Source organism: Protopterus annectens, chromosome 12.part0 (genome assembly GCF_019279795.1).
Source record: "Protopterus annectens isolate FY-2018-M chromosome 12.part0, PAN1.0, whole genome shotgun sequence".
In the NCBI taxonomy this organism is placed as follows: domain Eukaryota; kingdom Metazoa; phylum Chordata; order Ceratodontiformes; family Protopteridae; genus Protopterus; species Protopterus annectens.
The window spans coordinates 521,618,194-521,639,555 of NC_056746.1; the positions used below are offsets into that span (position 1 = coordinate 521,618,194).

The 21,362-nt window shown below is 42.8% G+C and overlaps 1 protein-coding gene across 1 annotated transcript in view; it reads right to left on the reverse strand.

Annotated features, from left to right (window-relative positions):
• Positions 1-21,362, reverse strand: part of SREBF1 (sterol regulatory element binding transcription factor 1) — a 631,726-nt gene that overhangs the window by 412,689 nt on the left and 197,675 nt on the right. The window contains exons 6-7 of the mRNA XM_044088935.1: positions 14,957-15,071; positions 14,074-14,261 (exon numbers count right to left, since the gene is read on the reverse strand). Coding sequence (XP_043944870.1) covers positions 14,074-14,261; positions 14,957-15,071 — 303 coding nt within the window. The remainder of the gene's footprint in view (positions 1-14,073; positions 14,262-14,956; positions 15,072-21,362) is intronic.

Consider the following 21,362-nt stretch of genomic DNA (forward strand, 5'->3'; position numbering starts at 1 on the left):
GGTAAACTGGGTCTCTAGCAATCATTGGAATTAAAGACATAAAGCGGTCAATCTGACAGCATGAAAATCCAGAAAAATGCATCTTCAGATATGTGAGGGAAGGTGGTCCTGAAAAGTCTCAACCTAACATGCTTCTTCAGGAGGTGGTGTCAAACAGAGAAACCACACTTACAAAGAATTAATGGGGCTGTGACAATGACGTTGGCTTCCCCTGCCTGTGCTTATCTGAGTTAATTTAAGAACTGGCTCTGTGGGGTAGAAGTTCTCGAGAGCTGCCACCTCAACACCAGGGTCCATAGCTGGGTTCCTAGACCAACACTCTCAGTCCTTCAAGGGAGGGGCAAAAGTATCCCATCAGGTCTCTTAGGAATCAGAGCTCCCACGGATGGGCCCCTTGCAGACCTCTGCAGCAGCCAGGATAACTGTGTCATCTATGAGGGGGACCACCCTGGATGGTGATGGGCATAACTGCAAAGCCACATGCAGTACATTATTTGAGAATGAAAGGGTACATAAAAAGAAAAAGCAAACTGGCACCATGGCACTCGGTAATAAAATAAACACATTTACTGACTTGCTAGTTGTAAGAAATTTACCAAACAGGCTTCATCGGGCAAATGGTCAAAACAGTTAAACATTGTGATTAAATACATTACTCAAGCTGTGTAATAAGACCATGTGACAAGAAAGTTAAAGACCAGAAGTTAGAGAGACGTACAAATATATAAAAACATTAATTCTAAAATACATACCTAAATAAATACTTATACAAATGTTTAGCTTCAAAAACTTTATTATCTAATTCTACTACCTGTCTCTTTTAAGACTGGTTTAATGGTAAAACCTTCATTTAAACCAGGGGGTAACTGTGCTTTAAAATGAAAAATCCATTTATTCCCTAAAATGTCTGTGTGATTTTTAAAATCACCTCCGTTAATGTTTTCATTAATAGTTTGTAGTATAAAAAACAAAATTCATGCAATGTGTTAAATGTCTCTAACACGTCTATATAATGCACTGTCTGTGTCCATTTGTCTGAAATGTATCTAACGTTCACAAATTCTGTCTTCTAGTCTTCTGTTGGCATTATCAAAATAGAAGGCATTACATGATTGGCAAATTGCCATGTAAATAATATTTGTTGTGTTACATGTTCCATGACACAATTTGAAATGGTGTACGCTTAACTCGATGAATGATGATGGTTTCAGTGTGTGTATATGTATGTGTGTATGTATATATATATATATATATATATATATATATATATATATATATATATATTTACAAAACTGACAGCGATAGCATTTATGTGTCCTTATTTTAAGAGTACGATTCTACTGATATGCTTCTTCTGCTCCTTATAACATAAAATATTCTTTAGAGTATTCGACTCTTTATAGCTAAAACTCAGTTGATCAACTGTTACATTTTTTGATGCTAGGAATATATTGTAGCATAAACAAATTTTTTAAATGATTTATTGTATCCTACTTCTGTTAGAATCATAAGTAGAAACACACCTAAAACGTGTCAAGGAGTCTTTATCAGTTTTAAGTTATCTACAGAAGTGTATTGTTTGTCGGACAAATAGGTCTAGGTAATGTTTGACTATTACTCTGTATGTCTGTAGCTAATTTGTTAACTTCTTGTGTTTTATAACCTCTTTCTAAAAACTTTTTGGCCATAACATCAAGTTGTTTATTCATACAGTCTTTGTATTAAGTCTCGCTACTCGTGTAAGTTGATTGAAAAACACGTACCTACATAAAAGCTGCATGCATCCCCCACACATATTTATAAACATTGTTAAAAATCACGCAATTAGCAAGATGCCTGGGATAGTGCATAAGCAACTGTAAGCTAAAAGCTACAGTCCTTCCAGCAGAGGAAGATGAACCAGCTCATGCCACATCATAAATTTCACACCTAACTGCAATTTTGCTTTCACAGAACAGATTAAAAAAATGCATTTCTCTGTGGTGACGTACTTATTTACTTTGAGACCCGAGGAAATTAATCTTAATAAATTTTGTTGCATGCCTTTGTGCATGCAAATTAATACATAAATGCATACTATATACACACATGTATGCATATCTACATGTGTGTGTATACACGAGAATACATACACACACCATGCACAAATGTATATCTGCATACACACTTTACTAAATCTCAAATCTCACACAAAAAATCAACAGAAGTTTGAATCTACAGCTGCTTTAACATACAAAAAAAAAGCTTCTGCAGGAAGCAAGAACCCCCCAACCTCTTCACACACCCCAATTACTTACTATGTCAGAAAGAACCATGAAGAAACAACTTCACTATTCGCTGATCTTTCAGTAACACTCTAAACTCATATTCACTGATTAGCACACACTTACGTTCACCAAACTCACATGGACTTAACTCACTACATCACTACCCAGCTTACACGTGTGCACACATCCATACATTTACTTCACATTCTCATACATAAAACCTTCATTTCACCAACACAGCACTAACATACACTTTGAAATCAACAGAAGTTTCCATCTGCAGCTGCTTTAAAATAAAAAAGGGTCCTTTGCAGGGAGGCAAGACAAAGAAAATGTCTTTCTGTTCAAGTAAATCTTGCGTACTGGTTTGAGATACATGGGATAACAGACGTTTTAATACGATTTGGATTCAGTAAATCTGATTTTAACTTTCCCATACCACGAGCCAGTGCACACTTTTGAAAAATTAATTATGAAAGAACTTATTACACAGAACGAGTCAGTATGCTTTTTTTAGAAATTATTCACATAACTTCTCATTTAAAGAAAGAGGCCCCAAGGGAACTGATGTACAATAAAGAAGTTACAATAACAAATGCTAACAAGGGTGGGGCAGTGGGGAAAATACGATTATTAAATGAAGCTAATAATCAATTACCAGACAGAAAAGTTTATTCACTTATGTGTACAGATTGTACTTCTCTTTCAAAGAAACAACTGAATGACTTATTTAGTGTTTCTGTTGCCAAAGGAAAGATTAGACTTTAATAGATAGATATCCTCTTTTGACAACACTATGTCTAAACATTCAGGACATTAAAGAACAGGTTAAATAAATTCTTATAGAAAATGTTTTGAAATATAAAGAAAAAGTAGAAGGACAAAAAAAAGGTGATTTTAACTTATGGATCAAATACATTTAAGATTAAACAGGTCATTCAGAAACACTGGGGTATTATAGCTAATGACAGGAATTTTGAAGGACAAATGAACAGTAGATGTAAGTTTGAATATAAAAAAAAAGAAAATCTTTAAAACATTTTTAAGCATTTAAGTTTATCAGAGAAGGGAGGACTTGTGTTTAGTGTACCTATGTTGCAAAAACAACATATGTTATACTTCAACAAAATCATCTAAGGTTTTTAACATCAGAGGCTTGATTACTTGCATTATACCCTGGGTGGTTAATCTTACAGTTTGCCATTGCTGCAATTTGTATGTGGGACAGACATCCTTACCTTGGAAATTAAGTACAGCAACAAATTTGAGGGATTTCAAATGTAAAAAGGGAGAGAAGTACAATACATAAACATTTAGAGCTATATCCCACAGCTAAATTTATATTTACTGGCATTAATGGTTCATTTGACAACATTAACAGGAAAAAGATTAAACATCAGTTACTAGATAAAAAGGAAAAAAAGAACAGAAAATTATGGCCACTGTTAAAACCCAGACTAAATGAAAAATTTTGAAGTACTTTGATGCATGCAGTTTTGAAATAATCTACTTGGTGTCAACTGTTTGTGTCTTTTGGCTTTTCCCGGTTAGGGGTCGCCACAGCGGAACTCCGGTCCGCTAATGATTGGCAGTAGATTTTTACGTACAGAGTTGCCAGCTCTGACGCACAACCTTCAACGAAGGTACGCCCATTCACGCATGTCTCCACACAGAAGATGCTCTAGCTGAGAATCGAACCGAACAGCGTCTTACTGTGAGGCGACAACGCTACCGCAGCACCACCACCACAGTATGGTGTCAATATCGCTTTTAAACATGAACCTGGCCACCTTGTTTAAGATGAAATTCGGTATGTTTGCATTGCATAAACAGTGATTCGTTGTTTAACTAATAACTATATACAATTAAAGTGGCGAGTAAGACCTCACAACCCTGACAAAGCCTTAGAGAAGCCCTGGTTCCTGGATTTGTTGTAGGAAGAAGTCCTGTTGAATGGTATGGTGACTTGCCTTTGCTAAACTTTTGATATAAATGTTGGATTAAATTTGGAAGTGCTGGTGTTTTTTTTTTTTTCCCAAGTAAACACACACACATATGTACATATATTACATAAATATGCGTGTGTACATAATTTATAAGCATACACGCGTGTGTATGTGTATGTATATATATATATATATATATATATATATATATATATATATATATATATATATATATATACACATATACACACACATATATATATATATATATATATATATATATATACATATACACACACACACAATCTATTTTGATATATGTGTATGCCAAAAACCCCTCCAATGAGAGTATACTGGATTGGATTCTAGTCTCCCACCCTCACTACTTCACCAACACTGGCACTCTTCCCGACCCACTTGGTGACCACTTACCCACCTTTACCCACCGGCTTCCCACTATCCTTCAGCATACTCACAACCACATTACAATCCGTGACCATAAAAACTTCAACCCAGTAATCTTTTCAAACTCACTGCAAGCAATTAATTGGAACTGTCTAAAAACACTATCCCTTGACGATGCAGTCTCATACTTTAACTCAACTTTCTTAAAATTACTCTACTCCCAAGCTCCTTTACGGACTAAAAGAATAAAAACTAAATCAGCCCCATGGCTCTCCAAAACTACTCTTGCTATCATGAGACATAGAGACAAAGTCTGGGGACGCTACCAAAAACACAAGACAGCACCACTCCTTAATGAATATAAAATGCTCCGAAACAAAGTAAAGAAACTCATTACTTCTGATCGTCAAAACTACTTCTCTACACTCCAAAACCAAAATAAAACAACCCACAGAAATTCTGGAAAGGGATCTCTACTCTCCTCCACCCCAGTAAACCGGATATTCCCACCCCAGACCCAAATGCTCCAGATCATGAATTAGCCACCCAATTCAATTCTTTCTTTATTGATTCAATTTCTAAATTAACCTCCTCATTCTCCAACACCTCTCTAATACCCCCACTATCTCTATTTCTATACCCTACTCCTCACCCACTAACTCCTCTACCCCCTCTTCTATACCTACTCTATCCTCATCTCCACCTCCCCAAAACTTCCCCTCCTGACTGCCCCCTCTTCTCATTAAATCCAATACCAACATCTACTATTAAGAAACTTCTTCAGAAATTGAAACCATGTACCAATGCTCCTGATAATATCCCTTCTTACTTTCTCAGTATAGCCGCTGAAACCCTTGCCTACCCCATTAGCATTTTAATTAACCGCTCTCTACAAGAATACACAGTTCCCCAAATCTGGAAACAAGCCTTTATTATACCTCTACATAAAGGTGGTAACAATAATAACATTACTAATTTCCGTCCCATAGCCATCCTGTCCCCCATTTCTAAACTCTTAGAAAAATGTGTCCAACTTCAGCTCCTTCCTCACCTCCTAGACAACCATCTTATAACTCCCACACAGCACTGTTTCAGACCTAATCATAGCACCATGACAGCCCTCCTCTCCTTCCTTGAGGTTAAATAAAGCCCGTGACTCTGGAAAAATTGTTTCCACCTTACTTCTTGACCTCTCCAAAGCCTTCAATACTATCTCACATAGCCTGCTCTTAAACAAACTCTCCAAACTTCACCTATCTTCCTCCTCTTTGAACTGGTTCTCTAGCTACCTATCTAACAGAAGTCAAGCTGTAAAATGGAAAAAAGCTACCTCCTCTTTCCTTGGTACCCCTACAGGAGTTCCCCAAGGCTCCATACTGGGTCCTCTTCTCTTCAACATCTTTATAAATGACTTCCACAAATCTATCCCTTTCTCTAGCATCATCCAATATGCAGATGACTCAACTATCATCTGTTCTGCCTCTTCTATCACTACCCTACAAAAACTTACTCAAGATGCCTTCTCTTCCACAGAGCAATGGATGCTATGTAATCATCTAGCTCTCAATGCTACCAAGACCAAATTAGAAGTTATGTACTCACCATAACGTTCCATCGGAGTAGGTGTATTCATTTGTCTGCAACCTGTGGGTTATGGATCCGATATCGGATCCGAACCGTATGGTTTTACCAGCTATGGATCAAAGCCTCCTCACTCCCTCTCACCCCATAATGCCCTGCTCTACCCCTCAACTCAGCAGATCGAGTTTACCACACACAAAGGTTGAACAACTGAAAGGGTAACACACCACCAAGGGCGCAGGGAAAGGCCAGGGAGATGGATAGGAGAAACAAGGTAGAAATGAATACACCTATAATGATGGAACGTTATGTCTTACACATAACTTCTAAATCTGAAGTAGGAGATTCATTTGTCTGCAACCTGTGGGAACCTGAATCTTATACCTATCATGAAAGGATATTCGAACGGGATAGCAAGAGCACCGCTGAGCCCTAGATGCATCTACCCCTAGATGGAAATAAAGGTATGAGATGAAGCCAAGGGGTGCTGCTGCACTAGAAGCCCAATCCTAGGCTTATCGAGGAATAAGGGCATCTAGGCTGATCCTAGAGTTAGAGGCGTGCGTATGTCGAGACCATGGGCGCCTGAAATAAGATACACTGTGAAAAGCAACGAGATTCCTCCAATTTGATACAGAGATACTATAAATTGCTTGCCCAAATTAAAATTTATTAAATTTAATGAACAACTGGCTTGCCCAAAGATAATTGGTTAGATAAAGGAAAAGAAGCCGATCTGTTGATTGTGAGTCATATTTAGGTGAAGCTTCAGACTTGAGTTAATATAAGTTGTAGGAAAACATCTAGAACGGGTGAAGGGAGTATTCACCTTTGTTTTTCATATTTAGAAAAGAAGACAGGAGAGGTTAATGATTGAAGGTGATGTTGATAATGAGAAGCTACCTAGGAAGAAAAGGACGGATTGGTTGCTCTTGGAGTCTTGAACCCCCTGAAAAGCCAAGTAAGGAGGTTTAGCTGATAATGCTTGAGCTCTGAAGGCCTGAGAACCGAGGAGTAATGGCGTCTAAGAACTGCAAGCTGAAGGACAAGGGAGAACTAAAGGAGGTATTTACTGGGTTCAAGGGGCGGCCCTGGCCTGAGAATCCAAGGAACCTTCATGACACAAACTGCTTGACTTAAGTGACCTGAGTGTATGTGATATGTGATAGGAAAATGCCCACAACTTGGCTTCATTACGAGTGGACTGGAGTCCACTGCAAATGTGAGATGTTAAGAAATCAAAGTTGTAAGGGAGACTAAATGTGAAGGGGCTTGCAACGGTGGCCGCTTCCCACAAAGACCGTTTCCACTTGCTGCGTGGAACTGTCCTAGGGTTCAGTTTTTGCACTGGCCCCACACAGAAGCCCCGCTAGAGGAGCTTTACGGGAAGTCCAAATCACCCAGGTTTGGATGTGATAGCACAGGTCAGCTCTCTTGTCCAGGTTCGAATGGGATCTAGAACTGATGAAGAGTGGATCAGAGCCAGGGAGCCGTCACAAGGGGATTCACCGAGTTCGGACCCAGGGAAGGGGAACCATCTGTCGAGGCCAAAGAGAGCAATGAGAATCATTCTGCAACCCACCCAGAGACCTAGTAAGAACTGAGAATCAGAGTCACAGGGGGAGCGGAGCAATGAGACCGGTTCTCCAACCCACCCGAGGCGGCTTGGGGACCTTGGAGAGTCAGGTGGCGGGGAGTAAAAAAAGGGAGACCGGGGGGTTCCAAGCAGCACTCAGAGCGCTCCGGAGAGGGAACCTCTGCGAGTATCAAGGTGTCGCTGTGGAGTGACTGAGTGTTTGAGGGTGAGGGCAAAAAGATCATGTTAGCTGAGCCCCAGACGCGGCGAATATGCTCCGCCGGCCGAGTATTGAGAGACCCACTCCCGAATGTCGGACGGTGCTCAATCATGGGTCTCACCAGGATGGATCGCCCTCCAGAATGGTTGCTTTGGCAGACAAGCACTTCGAATTGTTCCAACCCCCCGCCCAGTTGAAGTTAGACGAAAGTTGCTTGTTGCATCTAACGAAAGTAGACATGTTGTGTTGTCTCTCCGCAAGTGCAGAATGGCTTTTCTAGTCCTTGCTCATCTGACGCGCCCCCCGCACGAGGCCCGGGCGCCCCCCCCTGATGTGGGCAAGGTCGGAAGTCCAAACCACGCGGCTCTTGGACGAGAGGCTGGGGGGAGCAAAATGCACCCCCACCCGAGGCAAGGGCCCGTGGTCACCATGGCAAGCCTTGCTTGCAGAGTATGGGATGACTCCTCGCGGGAGAGCAGGGTATGACCACTGTAGGAGGAGAGTCCACTGGAGGATGCAGAGGAAATGGGATGATGCCTAAGAAGAGTAGCAGATGACCATGGAACTAAGAGCCCTCACTGGAGGGCCCGCCTGAACTGAACTTGAGTGGAGAATGGCCCAGGCAGACGCCTGAACTCTCTGTAGCCAACCTGGCCCCCAAAGGCTTTTAAACTCCCTGGGTCTAACCTATCTAACAAGAATCTATAGAGCAGATTAAGTTTAGTGTGGATGAGGAGTTGGGTTTTTAAACTCTGTAGTAGATGGAGATGGAGGGAAGTCAGAAGCTGTGTGGGGTAGTAGATGCTGATTTGGGGGTGTGGATAGTGATGTGAGTCCTGTAGGCAAGATGGAGAAAGGAGTCCCTGCAGCTAGTAGTGACCAGCCCTTGGACCCGGTGTGGAGGTGAAGCGGCTGGGGCCGGTGGCGGAGAAAACCCGAACCTGAAGAAACTGGTAGGAGCCGGAAGCCACCCAAGCCGGAGAAACCTCCTGACCCTGGGGATGTGGTGAGGGCAAAGGGAGAATAGATTGGTCTATTGATTTTCTCCAGTGATTTTCTCCCAGAAGGGGGAGCTGAACTTCTGAAGTGAAGGGGGAAACTATCGGGAAATCTTTGAGGTCTAAAGAACCTGGAGTTCTGATTGGCCCTAGAAGGGTTCTTGGCAGAAAAAAGAGTGACTCTTTTCTGATCCTCCGGGGGAAGGACCCTCTGATGGAGTATGGATGGCTAGCAGATGCCCAGGGATCCCCAAAACGGTGGCACCCTGACTTCCGTGAACGAGTGGCCTCTGGGGCTCTAATCTGGGAAGATGGGAAATGGTGGAAATCAGATGATGGCCAATTTCTGCCTCAGCGCCTCCCCGCTGACCGGGTGCTGCCAGCTGGGAACCCGACTGGTTGCCAGCAACGAGTGCAGATCATCCCTCTGTCTCGCTGATGCTGGAGCCCCTCTCTACGAGCTTGATGTTATCCTGCTCTTCAGCCTAGAGCCTGCTGTCCCCGAAAAAACGCCCCTCCCATCGCCTCCAGACTGGGGTTGTCCCTGAGCCTTGCGATTGAAGTTGCTGCGCTGACGCTCAGAGAAAGGCTGGAGCGACCCGTAACTTCCTGGGAGCCCCTCTGCCAGAAGGCGGCGCTGCCCGGCTCCAGCTCTCTTGCCCTGGGTGTCAAAGGGTCGTTAACGCGTTAACCGTGCTGCGACTGAACCACATCTTCACGGAGACAGGGCGTTCCTAGAGCAGGCTAGAAGGGGGCAGATGGCTTGTTCCAGCGCCCGTGAGCATGGAAGAGTAGCCGACCTGCTGGCCCCTAGTGTCGCGAGTCCGTCCATGCTAAGGAGGCAGAATGGCAGAGGGGGCGACATGGATGACGGGGGATAGGGCTCATAGAAATCGCAAAGAGGCTCCCAGGCCCTATGTCTAGGATGACTAGACCTGCCCCTGCCTACTTCCGCCTCCGTGAGCATGGGAGAGTAGCCGCGACAGAGGTATTGCACTGATTTAAAGCTGTCCACTGAACTAAACAGCCGCTTCCCCAAGAGTTCCATCATCATGGACTCTGGGGATGGGCATGGCCTGAGGAATGAGATAATGGCTGCATCCTAATTACGCAGTTAGGTGAGGCCTCGTACTTTATGGGTTAACGTCCGGGAACTAAACATCCGCCTGGTGCCGAGGTCAATCAGATGGGTCTTGGGGTTGATGGACTGAGGTCGGGCCCCAGCGTCAAATGCTCCGTGAAGGGGGTCAATAGGGGAGCAAGACTTAGAGGCCCCGGCCCGCATGGGGTGCGCCGCCGGTGATCTCTCCAGAGAGCTCGCCTCTTAGGGGTTGGCCACACGCATTTCCCGTTCCATCCCCGTGAGACATCCTCATGAGACCTCCCTCAGGGGTCGCCGTTCTCCAACCAATCTCCTCCAACAGACCCTGGTCAAATGTGAGGACCAAGAACACGCAACCTGTTCCAGCTTGCACGGAAGGGCTTCGAACATCCTGTGGGGGCGAGAGGATTCCCCGCAAGGCAGGGAAATTCCAGGGCACAGAAGGTGACCGTGACAAGTGGGCTGTCCCAAGGGCCGGAGACAGGGCCGGGAGAGTGCAGAGAGCCAAATGGAGGGAGGGTTTAACCGCTACTGGAACCGGAGGCCTTGCCTCGGATCCAAGGCAATAGCGAAGGAAGAGACCGATCCGGCCCCCTCGGCAAAGAGATCCGGGCGTCCTGGGCGGCCGGATCGAAAAAGCCTGACCCACGGACCCAGGTGGTGAGAGGTAGGATCCGGCGTCCGCGGGGGTCCGAGGATCCAAACAGGCTCAGACACAGGCCACCTGCCGGGCGGGCGGTCGACCTCCAGATGAGGACTGGCTGTAATCGCCCCCTCGAAGGAGAACCCACCCCTGCCCATCGGGCCCTGATCCTCCCCGGGACAGTGCGCCCGGCCACAGACGGCTGCATAAAACTGGACCAGGGTCTGAGGGGCGCGATCAGCATCCCGGAGGGGTCGGATTCGGCGCACGACGACTCCCCATCGGGATCCCAGAACAGCATCTATCAGCTCATCCCGGGATCGTTCGGTCATCGGCGGTCCCGTGAGCCCTCCAACCCGCAGCGGCCGGGGATCACTCGAGTTGGCTTGGGCCGGGGTCGGCCCAGATAAGGGCCAAAACAGAGGAGCCGTGAGGCATTCCGCCTGATGAGCCTTCCTATCATCCGGGGGGAAGGGGGAGAGAGGGCGGAACAGAGGTCTACCCCGCGCAGGCCACCGAGGCCCCTGGCGGGGGTCTCCCTCCTCCCTCTGGAAGGAGCTCCCTCGGTGTCCTTCCTCCGAGCGTCCCAGGAGGAGAGACACTGGGAGGCGGAGCCGCAGGAGGAACGGAGTTAGCCGAGGGTACCGGGAGAAAGCCGACAGGCTGGCAAGGCGAACAGAGCCAAGAGCTCAAGCGTGCCTCCATCAGCAATGGAAAGGAATTGGCAACATGCGAGGAATCCAGAAACGGGAGGTTGAGGGCCACCCGGAGGAACCGGGGAGCCGGGAGGGAAAGCTGGTGAACTAAAGTAAACCCAACTAAAAGAGGAGGCTCAGCCGGGCTCCAGCGGCACACGAAAAACTAAAAAAAGCTTGACCTCCGCCTAAGATTAAAAAGAAATCAAAAAAACCCAAAACAAAACTTACATCTAGAACACAGGTGTTCAAAACTAAAAGAGAAAAATAAAATAGTAACAAAAACAGCCAAAGCTTGGACACACACCGACAACTTAAAGAAACCAATGCAAACCCCAGAAATTTAAAACTAACAAAAAAAATAAGCACTAGAACAAAGTAAAAGTAACTTTGGAGAGACCATGCTCAAAATGATAACACACACTAATGCTTTACCAGGCAGGAGGGTATAAACAGGTTGCAGAACCTAAGCGGTAATAATCAGATCTAATGTTATTTACTCCTTCTAAAGTCATCCCTCCCGACATGGGTACCTTCTCAATTACTACTCAACACAACTCACCTCTTGAAATAGTGTCAGAAACCAAACTTCTTGGGGTCCAAATCAATAACCTACTGAAATTTAACTCCCACCTGCAAATTAACATCAAAAAACACACCAGAAACTTGGCATGCTTTATAGACAGAACACCTACCTCACATCTGCCACTAAAATCACTCTTTCTACCTCCTTCCTAATCCCATCCCTTCTATATGGTGCCCCACTACTAACTAATCTTCAGTCCTTGTTAAAAAAACAACTTGCCTCCTGCTACAACAAATCCTCCACCCACCACTGCTTCTCCCTCCATAAGCTAAAATGGCTAGAACTTCCCAGTCAACTAACTTATACTCAACTAACTCTAGCCCATAAGCTTATTCTCAACCCTTCCCTCTGTCCCTCTCTTTCTTCTGCCTTTAAAATGCACCTACCTAACAGAGTTCTAAGGTCAAATAATCATAATCTACTTGAACTACACAAACCGACTCATCCCCCAGGCAAAAACCTGCTTTCCTTCAGCCTCGCTCGCCTCTGGAACTCCCTACCTCCACTCATCTGCACCACCTCTAACCACTCTGCCTTCAAAAAGTCTCTTCACCTTCATCTAGCATCTCAGTGGGAATGCTCTTGCTCCCACCCCACATAACTAACTCTACTTAATTCAATATATATATATATATATATATATATATATATATATATATATATATATATGTATGTATGTGTGTGTGTGTGTGTGTACATATATATATATATATATATATGTGTGTGTGTGTGTGTGTGTGCATATATGTACAAGGATTTACTTCAGAAGCTCGAAAGCTCAAAATCTTGAATTTCAAAAGACTGAAACCAAAATCTTGAAAGTTCAAATGACTGAAAACTCAAAATACTGAATCTCAGAATACTGAACACACACAGGATACCAACACTTACTATATTCCAGCAGACGCAGATACAGAAACAAATACAAGACAAACCATATTACTTTTCTCCAAGTATAAGCATGTGCACCCCCCCACCCCCCACTACTTAAATATATCAACTCCGAAATCACACTTCACTACACTAACATGAGGTATGTTATAGTATAGCAAGTTAGAAGGGAACATAAATAAGGTTACAACAGGCAGTCATGAAACATGTAATGGTATGTTTGCCATTTTGTTCTGTGTAGTGCGATCTCAGAGTGGATATATTTAAGCAGCAGGGGGGCGCGGCCCCCCCACATGGGAGGTGCAGGGGGGGGCTTGCCCCCCTGCTTATACTTGGAGAAGTGGTAAATGGTTTATCTTTTATTTGTTTCTGTATGTAGTTGTGCTGGAATATAGTAAGTGTTGGTATCCTGTGTGTTTTCAGTATTTTGAGTTTTCAGTCTTTTGAACTTAAGATTTTGGTCTCAGTCTTTTGAAATTCGAGATTTTGAGCTTTCGAGCTTCTGAAGTGAATCCACACACACACACACACACACACACACACACACACACACACACTCGTACATCCGTCATGTGCACAATAACTCATACAATCAAGATAACAAAATGCATTTTAAACAAGATGGTTCTTGTTTTTTTAGATAAGATCAATATGAGAAATCCAAATTCCACTTCTGCCAGGAGTGGATTCAGTGAATGCACCTGCTTTCACATAATGACCATTAGTTTTCCCTTCTCTGAGTTTTAGGGACCTTTGAGTCAGAACATTCAAAGAGCTGTAGGTATACGGATGTATAACCCTCAACTCACACAGGTGAACACTTGTACAAACAAAAAATAATTCAAAGATTCTGCTTTCCTGACAGTAGCAGCCAGAGAAAGCACAGTACGGGGCTTCTACTTTCTCTTCTTTCAAACATTACTTTTCTGTATGAGGGTTAGTCCTGCAATCACATAAACCAGAAAAGGATCTAGCACTATGGGTGACCATCATTGCCAAGTACAGATGTTGAAGGCTTCAATTACTCTCATGATCACTTGACTGATACCTCTCCACAAGAAATACTCTCTAAGCACAACAGCCTCACCTGTAATAAAACACTTAAAACCTGTACTCCCTACTAGTGACTCCAAACAAAAACAAAGGATGAATTATCACAGTACCTTATCATCATCAAAGGCAGGACTGTCAGGTTCAGAGTCACTGCTGCTGAAACTGGAGAATGGACTACTCAGAGAAGGTGACCCAATGTCAGATGGAGGTGGAGTAAGTACATCCATAGCTTCAGATTTGAATCCATCTCCAGATGTTTCCAAGTTTGTGCCTGCAGCAACCAAGTCCTTCAGGGATTCTAGGAAAAAGAAAAGTCATACAGTCCTGACACACAGAAAAATAAACTGTGATTCAAACAAAGAGACGGACAGACAGAGAATTATGAAACTTGTTACACTTTTCAAGAAATTTTCAGTTAGGTGGAGGGTTAGACCCACCTGCATCCCCAAATCCCTGCTACTAACTCCAAGACCACAATACCTCTAGACATAGGAGAACAGTTGAACACAATGTAATCCCAGATTTAGTATGCATATACCCCCTCATCTGCAATACTGCAGCTGTGAAGATTATAACTACAGTCCTCTCACTTCAAGAAGCACCCCTGGAGGCTTGCTACGAATCAGGCTGCATACACAGGTTATTATCTATTTATACACACACACACACACACACACACCAATTGTGTGTGTGTGTGTGTGTGTGTGTGTGTGTGTGTGTGTGTGTGTGTGTGTGTGTGTGTGTGTCTGGAAGCTGGAAACTCCTCTACACAGTGAGGCACGGACATCTGAACTGAGGTTCCACAAAGCATCACTTGCACTAAAGAAAAGTATGAAGGGCCAGTCAGTGACCTCTCCTACTAAAGGGTTACAATATGCCTCCCACTGGAATTTTCATAGTAACCAGCAGACTCAGGCTGGAGTTTCATGGACCATCCAAGTCTTACCATACAAGCTCATTCTTACAAGCATAGGTAAATAATATTCTACTTACTGTTCTTCTGGGTGGCCATCTTAAGGGTCAGGTTCTCCTGCTTGAGTTTCTGGTTTGTATGCTGTAGGAATCGGATGTAATCAATTGCCTTTCTCAGGATGGCAGACTTGTTCAGCTAAAACAAAAAAAGGACATTTTAAACAACTGCAACTGTGTGAGGAAAGATTCACACATCATGCATTCTGCAAAGTGTGATACATACTGTGATTCAAGCAAAAAGTACACTTGCTTGAGCATACTCAACACAACCATACATATTTGAAAAGAATGATCACTGTTGCAGTCTGTCTCATTCTGATGCTTGGGAACTGGCCACCCACAGGCATCTATTCACCCAGTCTGACCTGCAAGGCTCTAGACATTTCCAAGGTGAAGCTAGTGTCCTTCTCATGCTGTAAAACAGCCCTGCCAAATACAATACAGAAGGGTCTCCACGCCTGAGACTATTGACAGTACTGTGCCATGATCTGTACGCCACTCTTGATAATCTAATCTACTGTGCCAGGTAGGATTTCTCAGTGGTCAAGTTTCCTGGCTTTCTAGAGGATGCATAACAGCTCATAGCGAAAGCTCTACCAAGTGTGAGAGGACAATCCTCTGAGCTGGGAGTCTGAGGCTCTTTAATTTTGGATGAAGACGCAATAACCCTGATAGTCAGTAATATGTAGGTTATTGGTCAATGAAGGGATTACTAACTGCTTAACTCTACCAGCTGGAAGAAGCTGTTTCCTTATTTACAAAAATGTTAAAAGGATCCTTGGCAAGAGGGGTAAGGGGTGGAATAAATACAGCCATCCTGTATCTCATTGGGCTAAGAATGCATTCAATGTCCAGGGCTCCCTCCAAGGGGAAACTACAACAAAATTTACTGAGACTGATGTTGTGAGGCAGGCAAACATATCTATGTCTGGGGCTCCTCCCTCACTGAGTTAGTTTAGATCTGAAATATAGTTCCCCATTCATGAGGTGTGAAAGCAAACCTGCTCAACTACTCTGCCAAGGAGTGTGTGGGGGTGGGGGCACCCTGTACTCCATGTGAGGGACTTTGACCCCATCCCTTTAATATATTTATTTAACTCCAACCACATCCCACAATGCCGAGTCCTTCACAAATGCTTTCTATGGACATCTCCAAGAATGCATGGATCATGCAATCCCAAACAAATCCAAGTCCCTCTCCACCAAATGTAAGCGTCCTGTCTGGTGGACCTCAGCCATAAACAAATTGTATAACAAAAGAAGGAAGCTACTGCACGTCAGAGTGAAATCCCATGAAGGGAAGACATCTCTGATCAACATTAGCAGAAAACTACATTCTCTCATAAAAACATCCAAGGCAAACTTTGAGAGAAAAATCGCTAAGGACACTAAAGATAACCACAAAGCCTTCTTCAGCTATGTTAGAAACCTGGGCGGAAACCCTCAGATATGCTCAGAGTTGGTTCACAACAAAAAAAAAATACACTGAACCCACAGATATTGCCAACATTCTGGCTGACAGGTTCAGTGCAAATTTCTCCCCTCCTTCACCCCCAAAAGAAGAAATACTTATCCCAGCTTAATGTAATCTCCTTCTCATCTCAGATGTCCAAGTGAGAACCGCCCTAAACAAAGCAAAAAACACAGCATCAATGGAACCTGACGGTATCCCGGGGTGCGTGTTACGTGAACTCTAAGAGGAGCTAAACCCACACATAAAAATGCTATTTAACCTTAGCCTTACTTCGGGATATGTACCTGAACACTGGCATACAGCAACAGTGGTTCCACTCCAGAAGGGGGGTGTCTCTACAGACCCTGGAAACTACCGCCCCATAAGCTTAACTAGCCTGGTCTGCAAAGCTATAGAAAGAATCATTATGGAAATCATAAACAGAGACATAGGGGACCTACAGATACTTGACCCCACCCAGTTCCGCTTTGTAAAGGGCAGATCCTGCCTTTTAAACCTGGTTGACTTTTTCAAAACAGTCACTAGAGCCATTGATGAGGGCAAAGCAGTCCATACAGCATACCTGGACTTGGCTAAGGCCTTCGACACAATACCCCACTCAGGCATCATAGATAAGCTAAACAGCTTAAAAGTAAACCCTTATGTCACTAGATGGGTTGCAAATTGGCTAAAGGACAGAACCCATAAAGTTAAAATTGCTGGAGCAATGTTAGACTCAAAGCCAGTCACAAGTGGTGTCCCACAGGGATCTGTCCTGGGACCCCTCTTGTTCGGCATTTATTTCTCAGATGTTAAAGCAAACATGGGAGGGCTGTGGCTGACAAAGTTCGCAGATGACTGCAAACTAGGTGCCATAGTCGATACACCAGCAGACACACACATCCTACAAAAGGCCTCACTGAAGCGGACAACTGGTGCCGTAGTCACGGCCTTAAACTAAATGCCAAAAAATGTATAGTCATCCCTTTTGGAAAAAACAAAGTACCCACAAATTATCACATAGACATCAACCCACTGAGTATGGAAAAAGTAATCAGAGACCTAGGGACCCAAGTAGACAGCGACCTCTCATTTGACACCCACGTTGCCAAAGTGGCTAGAAAAATATTCTATCTTGCACACCTCATCATGAAGGGATTCACATCCAGATCCAAGGATGTCATTGTACCCCTATATTCCTCCCTCATCAGACCCATGATTGAGTACAATGCCCCATTTGGTATGTACCTCACCCAGCATTTGCAGCAGCTGGAGAGACCACAAAAGTACCTCACCAAAAGGATCAAGGGTCTCCAACATATGTCTTATTCTGCCAGACTAAAGAAACTTCAGCTCTATTCAGTAGCATACCGCCTGCTCAGAGGTGATCTCTGCCTGACGTACAAGGCCATGTCCAATCAGGATCTGATGGACATGCTCCACCTCAAAAAATCCAAATCCATCAGGACCACGAGAGCTAAAGACTTAAACCTCGGCACAAGTATGAACAGGACATGCTGGAGGGATAGATTCATAACCCAGAGGCTTCCCATGCTTTGGAAAAGGATCCCAGTTCGTATTAGGCAGAGCCCCTCACTGACTCTCTTCAAGAGAAATCTTGATGAGTGGATGGGAGATCGTAAGTTTACCCCAGGGGTCACATCTGTGTCACTGCTAGACAGGGGCACAGTAAACTAATTCTATTATATAAGGGGACCTTCATTGTGTCACTACTAGACAGAGGCACAGTATTCTAGATTTATTTTGTACATTTTTGTACCATTTCATGGGGTGGCAAAAGCCACATCACTATGGCTAGGCTTACAAATGCCCCAGGGCAGATAGCCTAGTACTATACTATGAAACTATGAAACTATGTTGCACAACTGTGGGAAAACTGAAACACACTACAGGGACATGGGCCAACCAAACTGTGATTCTGCATTACCCTAAAGTAACATGAAATATGTCTGGAGGATCAAGATCAGATAGAGAATCAGGGAGACATCAGTTGACCAGTTTGTTACCGACCACATGCAGTCCCTAATTAAGTTAAGGATTTCCCTGAAATTTCCTTAGGGGAGGAGGGACAGAAGAAAGGGGTTCTGCCTCATTGGTGTTACGACCAAGAATCTCAATCTCTCACTCTGTCTCTCTCTTGGAAAAAAAAAAAAAAAAAAAAAAAAACATTGTTAAAAAACACAGACTAAAAAGTGCAGAACATAAGTGGTTTGTTAGTGGCAGTCCGATAAGTGTGTTCACAGTACAACTGAAATTAAACCTCTGCTGCTCTTTGCTTCAAAAGGGGAGCTATTGAACAATAGTCACCTGTCTTGCAACAAGCATCGTCTCAGTTGCCATTTAGTTTCTCTGGCTTCTAATTCTAATTCATCTGTTCTGCACTTTTAGTCTATGTTTTTAACAATGTTTTATACTTTTTATGTTCATTATTATTATCAAGACTAATATTTTTATCTTGAATGTATTGACTCTTCTGGTTTTCAGCATGTTTTTTTTTATATTACATATTCAGGGGAAGTATGCCTTTAAGTTTAGTCAGGGTAATTTCATTGATGCAAGCAAAATCATGAATAATTGCTTAAGTAATTAGAGTATATTCAGGAAGTTACATCATAATTGAAGGACTCTGATGAAGCCAATTCATGTTTCTTGGGGAAGTGCTTAGTAACAGTATTTAATGTTAAATAAACTTGTGTTTCACGCAAATACTGCCTTGGTGGCTCGTTTTTTTATTATTGTTTATAAAAACAGTGTTTTTTTGCTAGGGGTCAAGCCCAAAGAATATCTACAGTACTGTAAATTTAACAGTAATATAAGGGAATAGGATGAAGGCTTCACATACTGCTGTTACCAAAAAAGACACACGTGATCGATCAACTGCATCCATCAATGCACCAAGCAATGATGTAACACAGCAAATACAATGGCTGACCATGTCAATCTCTAACATGAATTGAACTCTGCCACATTACCAACATGGCATCGGATACTTGAGAATAGTTCTGAAAATATGGACGGAGTAGAACTCAAATATTTACTTAACTTGACGGAGAGGGCAAAAATGGAGTATTAGAAAAACATAAAATCGTTTACTATTATGTCCTCCTACAGCACAAGGACAGGGAGCATCAACTGTGATTTCAAAGGTCAGGGCCACCTGAAATTAAGTTCATGCAAATTGCAAAAGACCAAGTTGTAGCTGAAAGGAAAGGAACATCCAAGATGTACAACAGATACAGACAAAACAGAAGCTGACCAACCTGTACTGACATATACAACAATTTTCATTTCAGAACAGAAACTCCAGTGATTCATGATTCAAACAATGTCTTACTACATAAAAATCACAAACGTACAAAAAAAAACAACACTGGCAGTAGGAAACTGTTCCTATGAAGAAAAAGATAAAAACATGGGAAAACAGAAAGTGAACAGAGAGCTGGGGTGGAACACACACACCGCATTCTCTGGCTAACATGACAGATATTATGAATGGTGCAGTGGTGCAGCAGTTGTGTTGTCAACTCACAGCAAGAAGTTCTCTGGTTCGATTCTCATCTGGGGTGCCTTCTGTGTGGAGTCTGCATGTCGTCCCTGTGTTCTTGTGGGTTTCCTCTAGGTGTTCCACTTCCCTCCCACTTTACAAAGACATGCATCTGGAGCATTTCTCCCCGGGCCTCCGCTGAAAACTGACTGTCTTCCAAGTCAGACTTTCCCAGTAAACAAATGTTTGGTTTAATATTTATTTATTTTTTCATTAATCACCATCCAGAGAGTAAGATGAAAAATAAGGCTGATTCCAATGTGAGGTTTAAAATGAATATAACAAAATACCAACAATATGTCAGGGAGAGTACGTGTTTAAAAAAATAATAAACTAAAACAACATAAATAAACAAGGAAGCCACAGTTAGGAAAACATTATGCAAAAAGAAAGTGGAAGGGAGTGTCAAGAGAAAACCAGACAGAATACTGTAACAGGTGTAGAAAAGGGCTTGACAAATCTTTTTATAAAAGTATCTGTGAATACTCTGTCTCTCACCCAAATCCTGGAATAGAAACATTTATATATATATATATATATATATATATATATATATATATATATATAATAGCCTATATTATATATTCAAAGCTTCAAAATTCCGAACCTCATATGTTCGACAACATATGAGCGAAACTTGAATCTTCAAATATATAATAAAAAACGTAAAAAAAAACGCTTACCATAACACTCTAAGCCCCCCTGCACCCCCACACACTCACCCCTACTTAAATATACCAACTCCAAGACCACACTTCTGTGCAGAAAAGGGAAAATTTCCCATTCTACGTGTACGGAGCTGTTGCCTTTTACCTTTGAACTTTTCAAAGTTCGATCCTATGGGGTCGACCATATGACATTCGAACTTTGAAACATTCGATAATTTAATACGGACCAGCATAGAGATTTTATATATATATATATATATATGTGTGTGTGTGTGTGTGTGTGTACACACATACACACACACAATATATATGTATATATATATATATATATATATATATATATATATATATATATATATATATATATATATGTGTGTGTGTGTGTATCCTGAAACTTGAGGAACAACAAAAGTATATGTTATTATATATGTTATGACAGGCTAAGGATAAATAAATGACATAATGGCACTCTGGAAGGATGCACGTGACATTAAGAATGCACTCCATGGTAAAAGACAAGTGTAATCTTTGAACAATGGTTAAAGATTCAAAGTTAAGGAAGGGGAGACTGGGAGGGCAGTATTAATGAACAAAAAGGAAAGAAGTGTGTACGGATATCCATGGTTTACAGAATGACGAAGCTGGGAAGTAGAAGCAATTGTATGCAGAAATAGGAAGATGGTAAGGAAGGTTGGGAGCGAGAGATGGGATTAAAGTACAAAAATTAAGGGGTGTACAAGG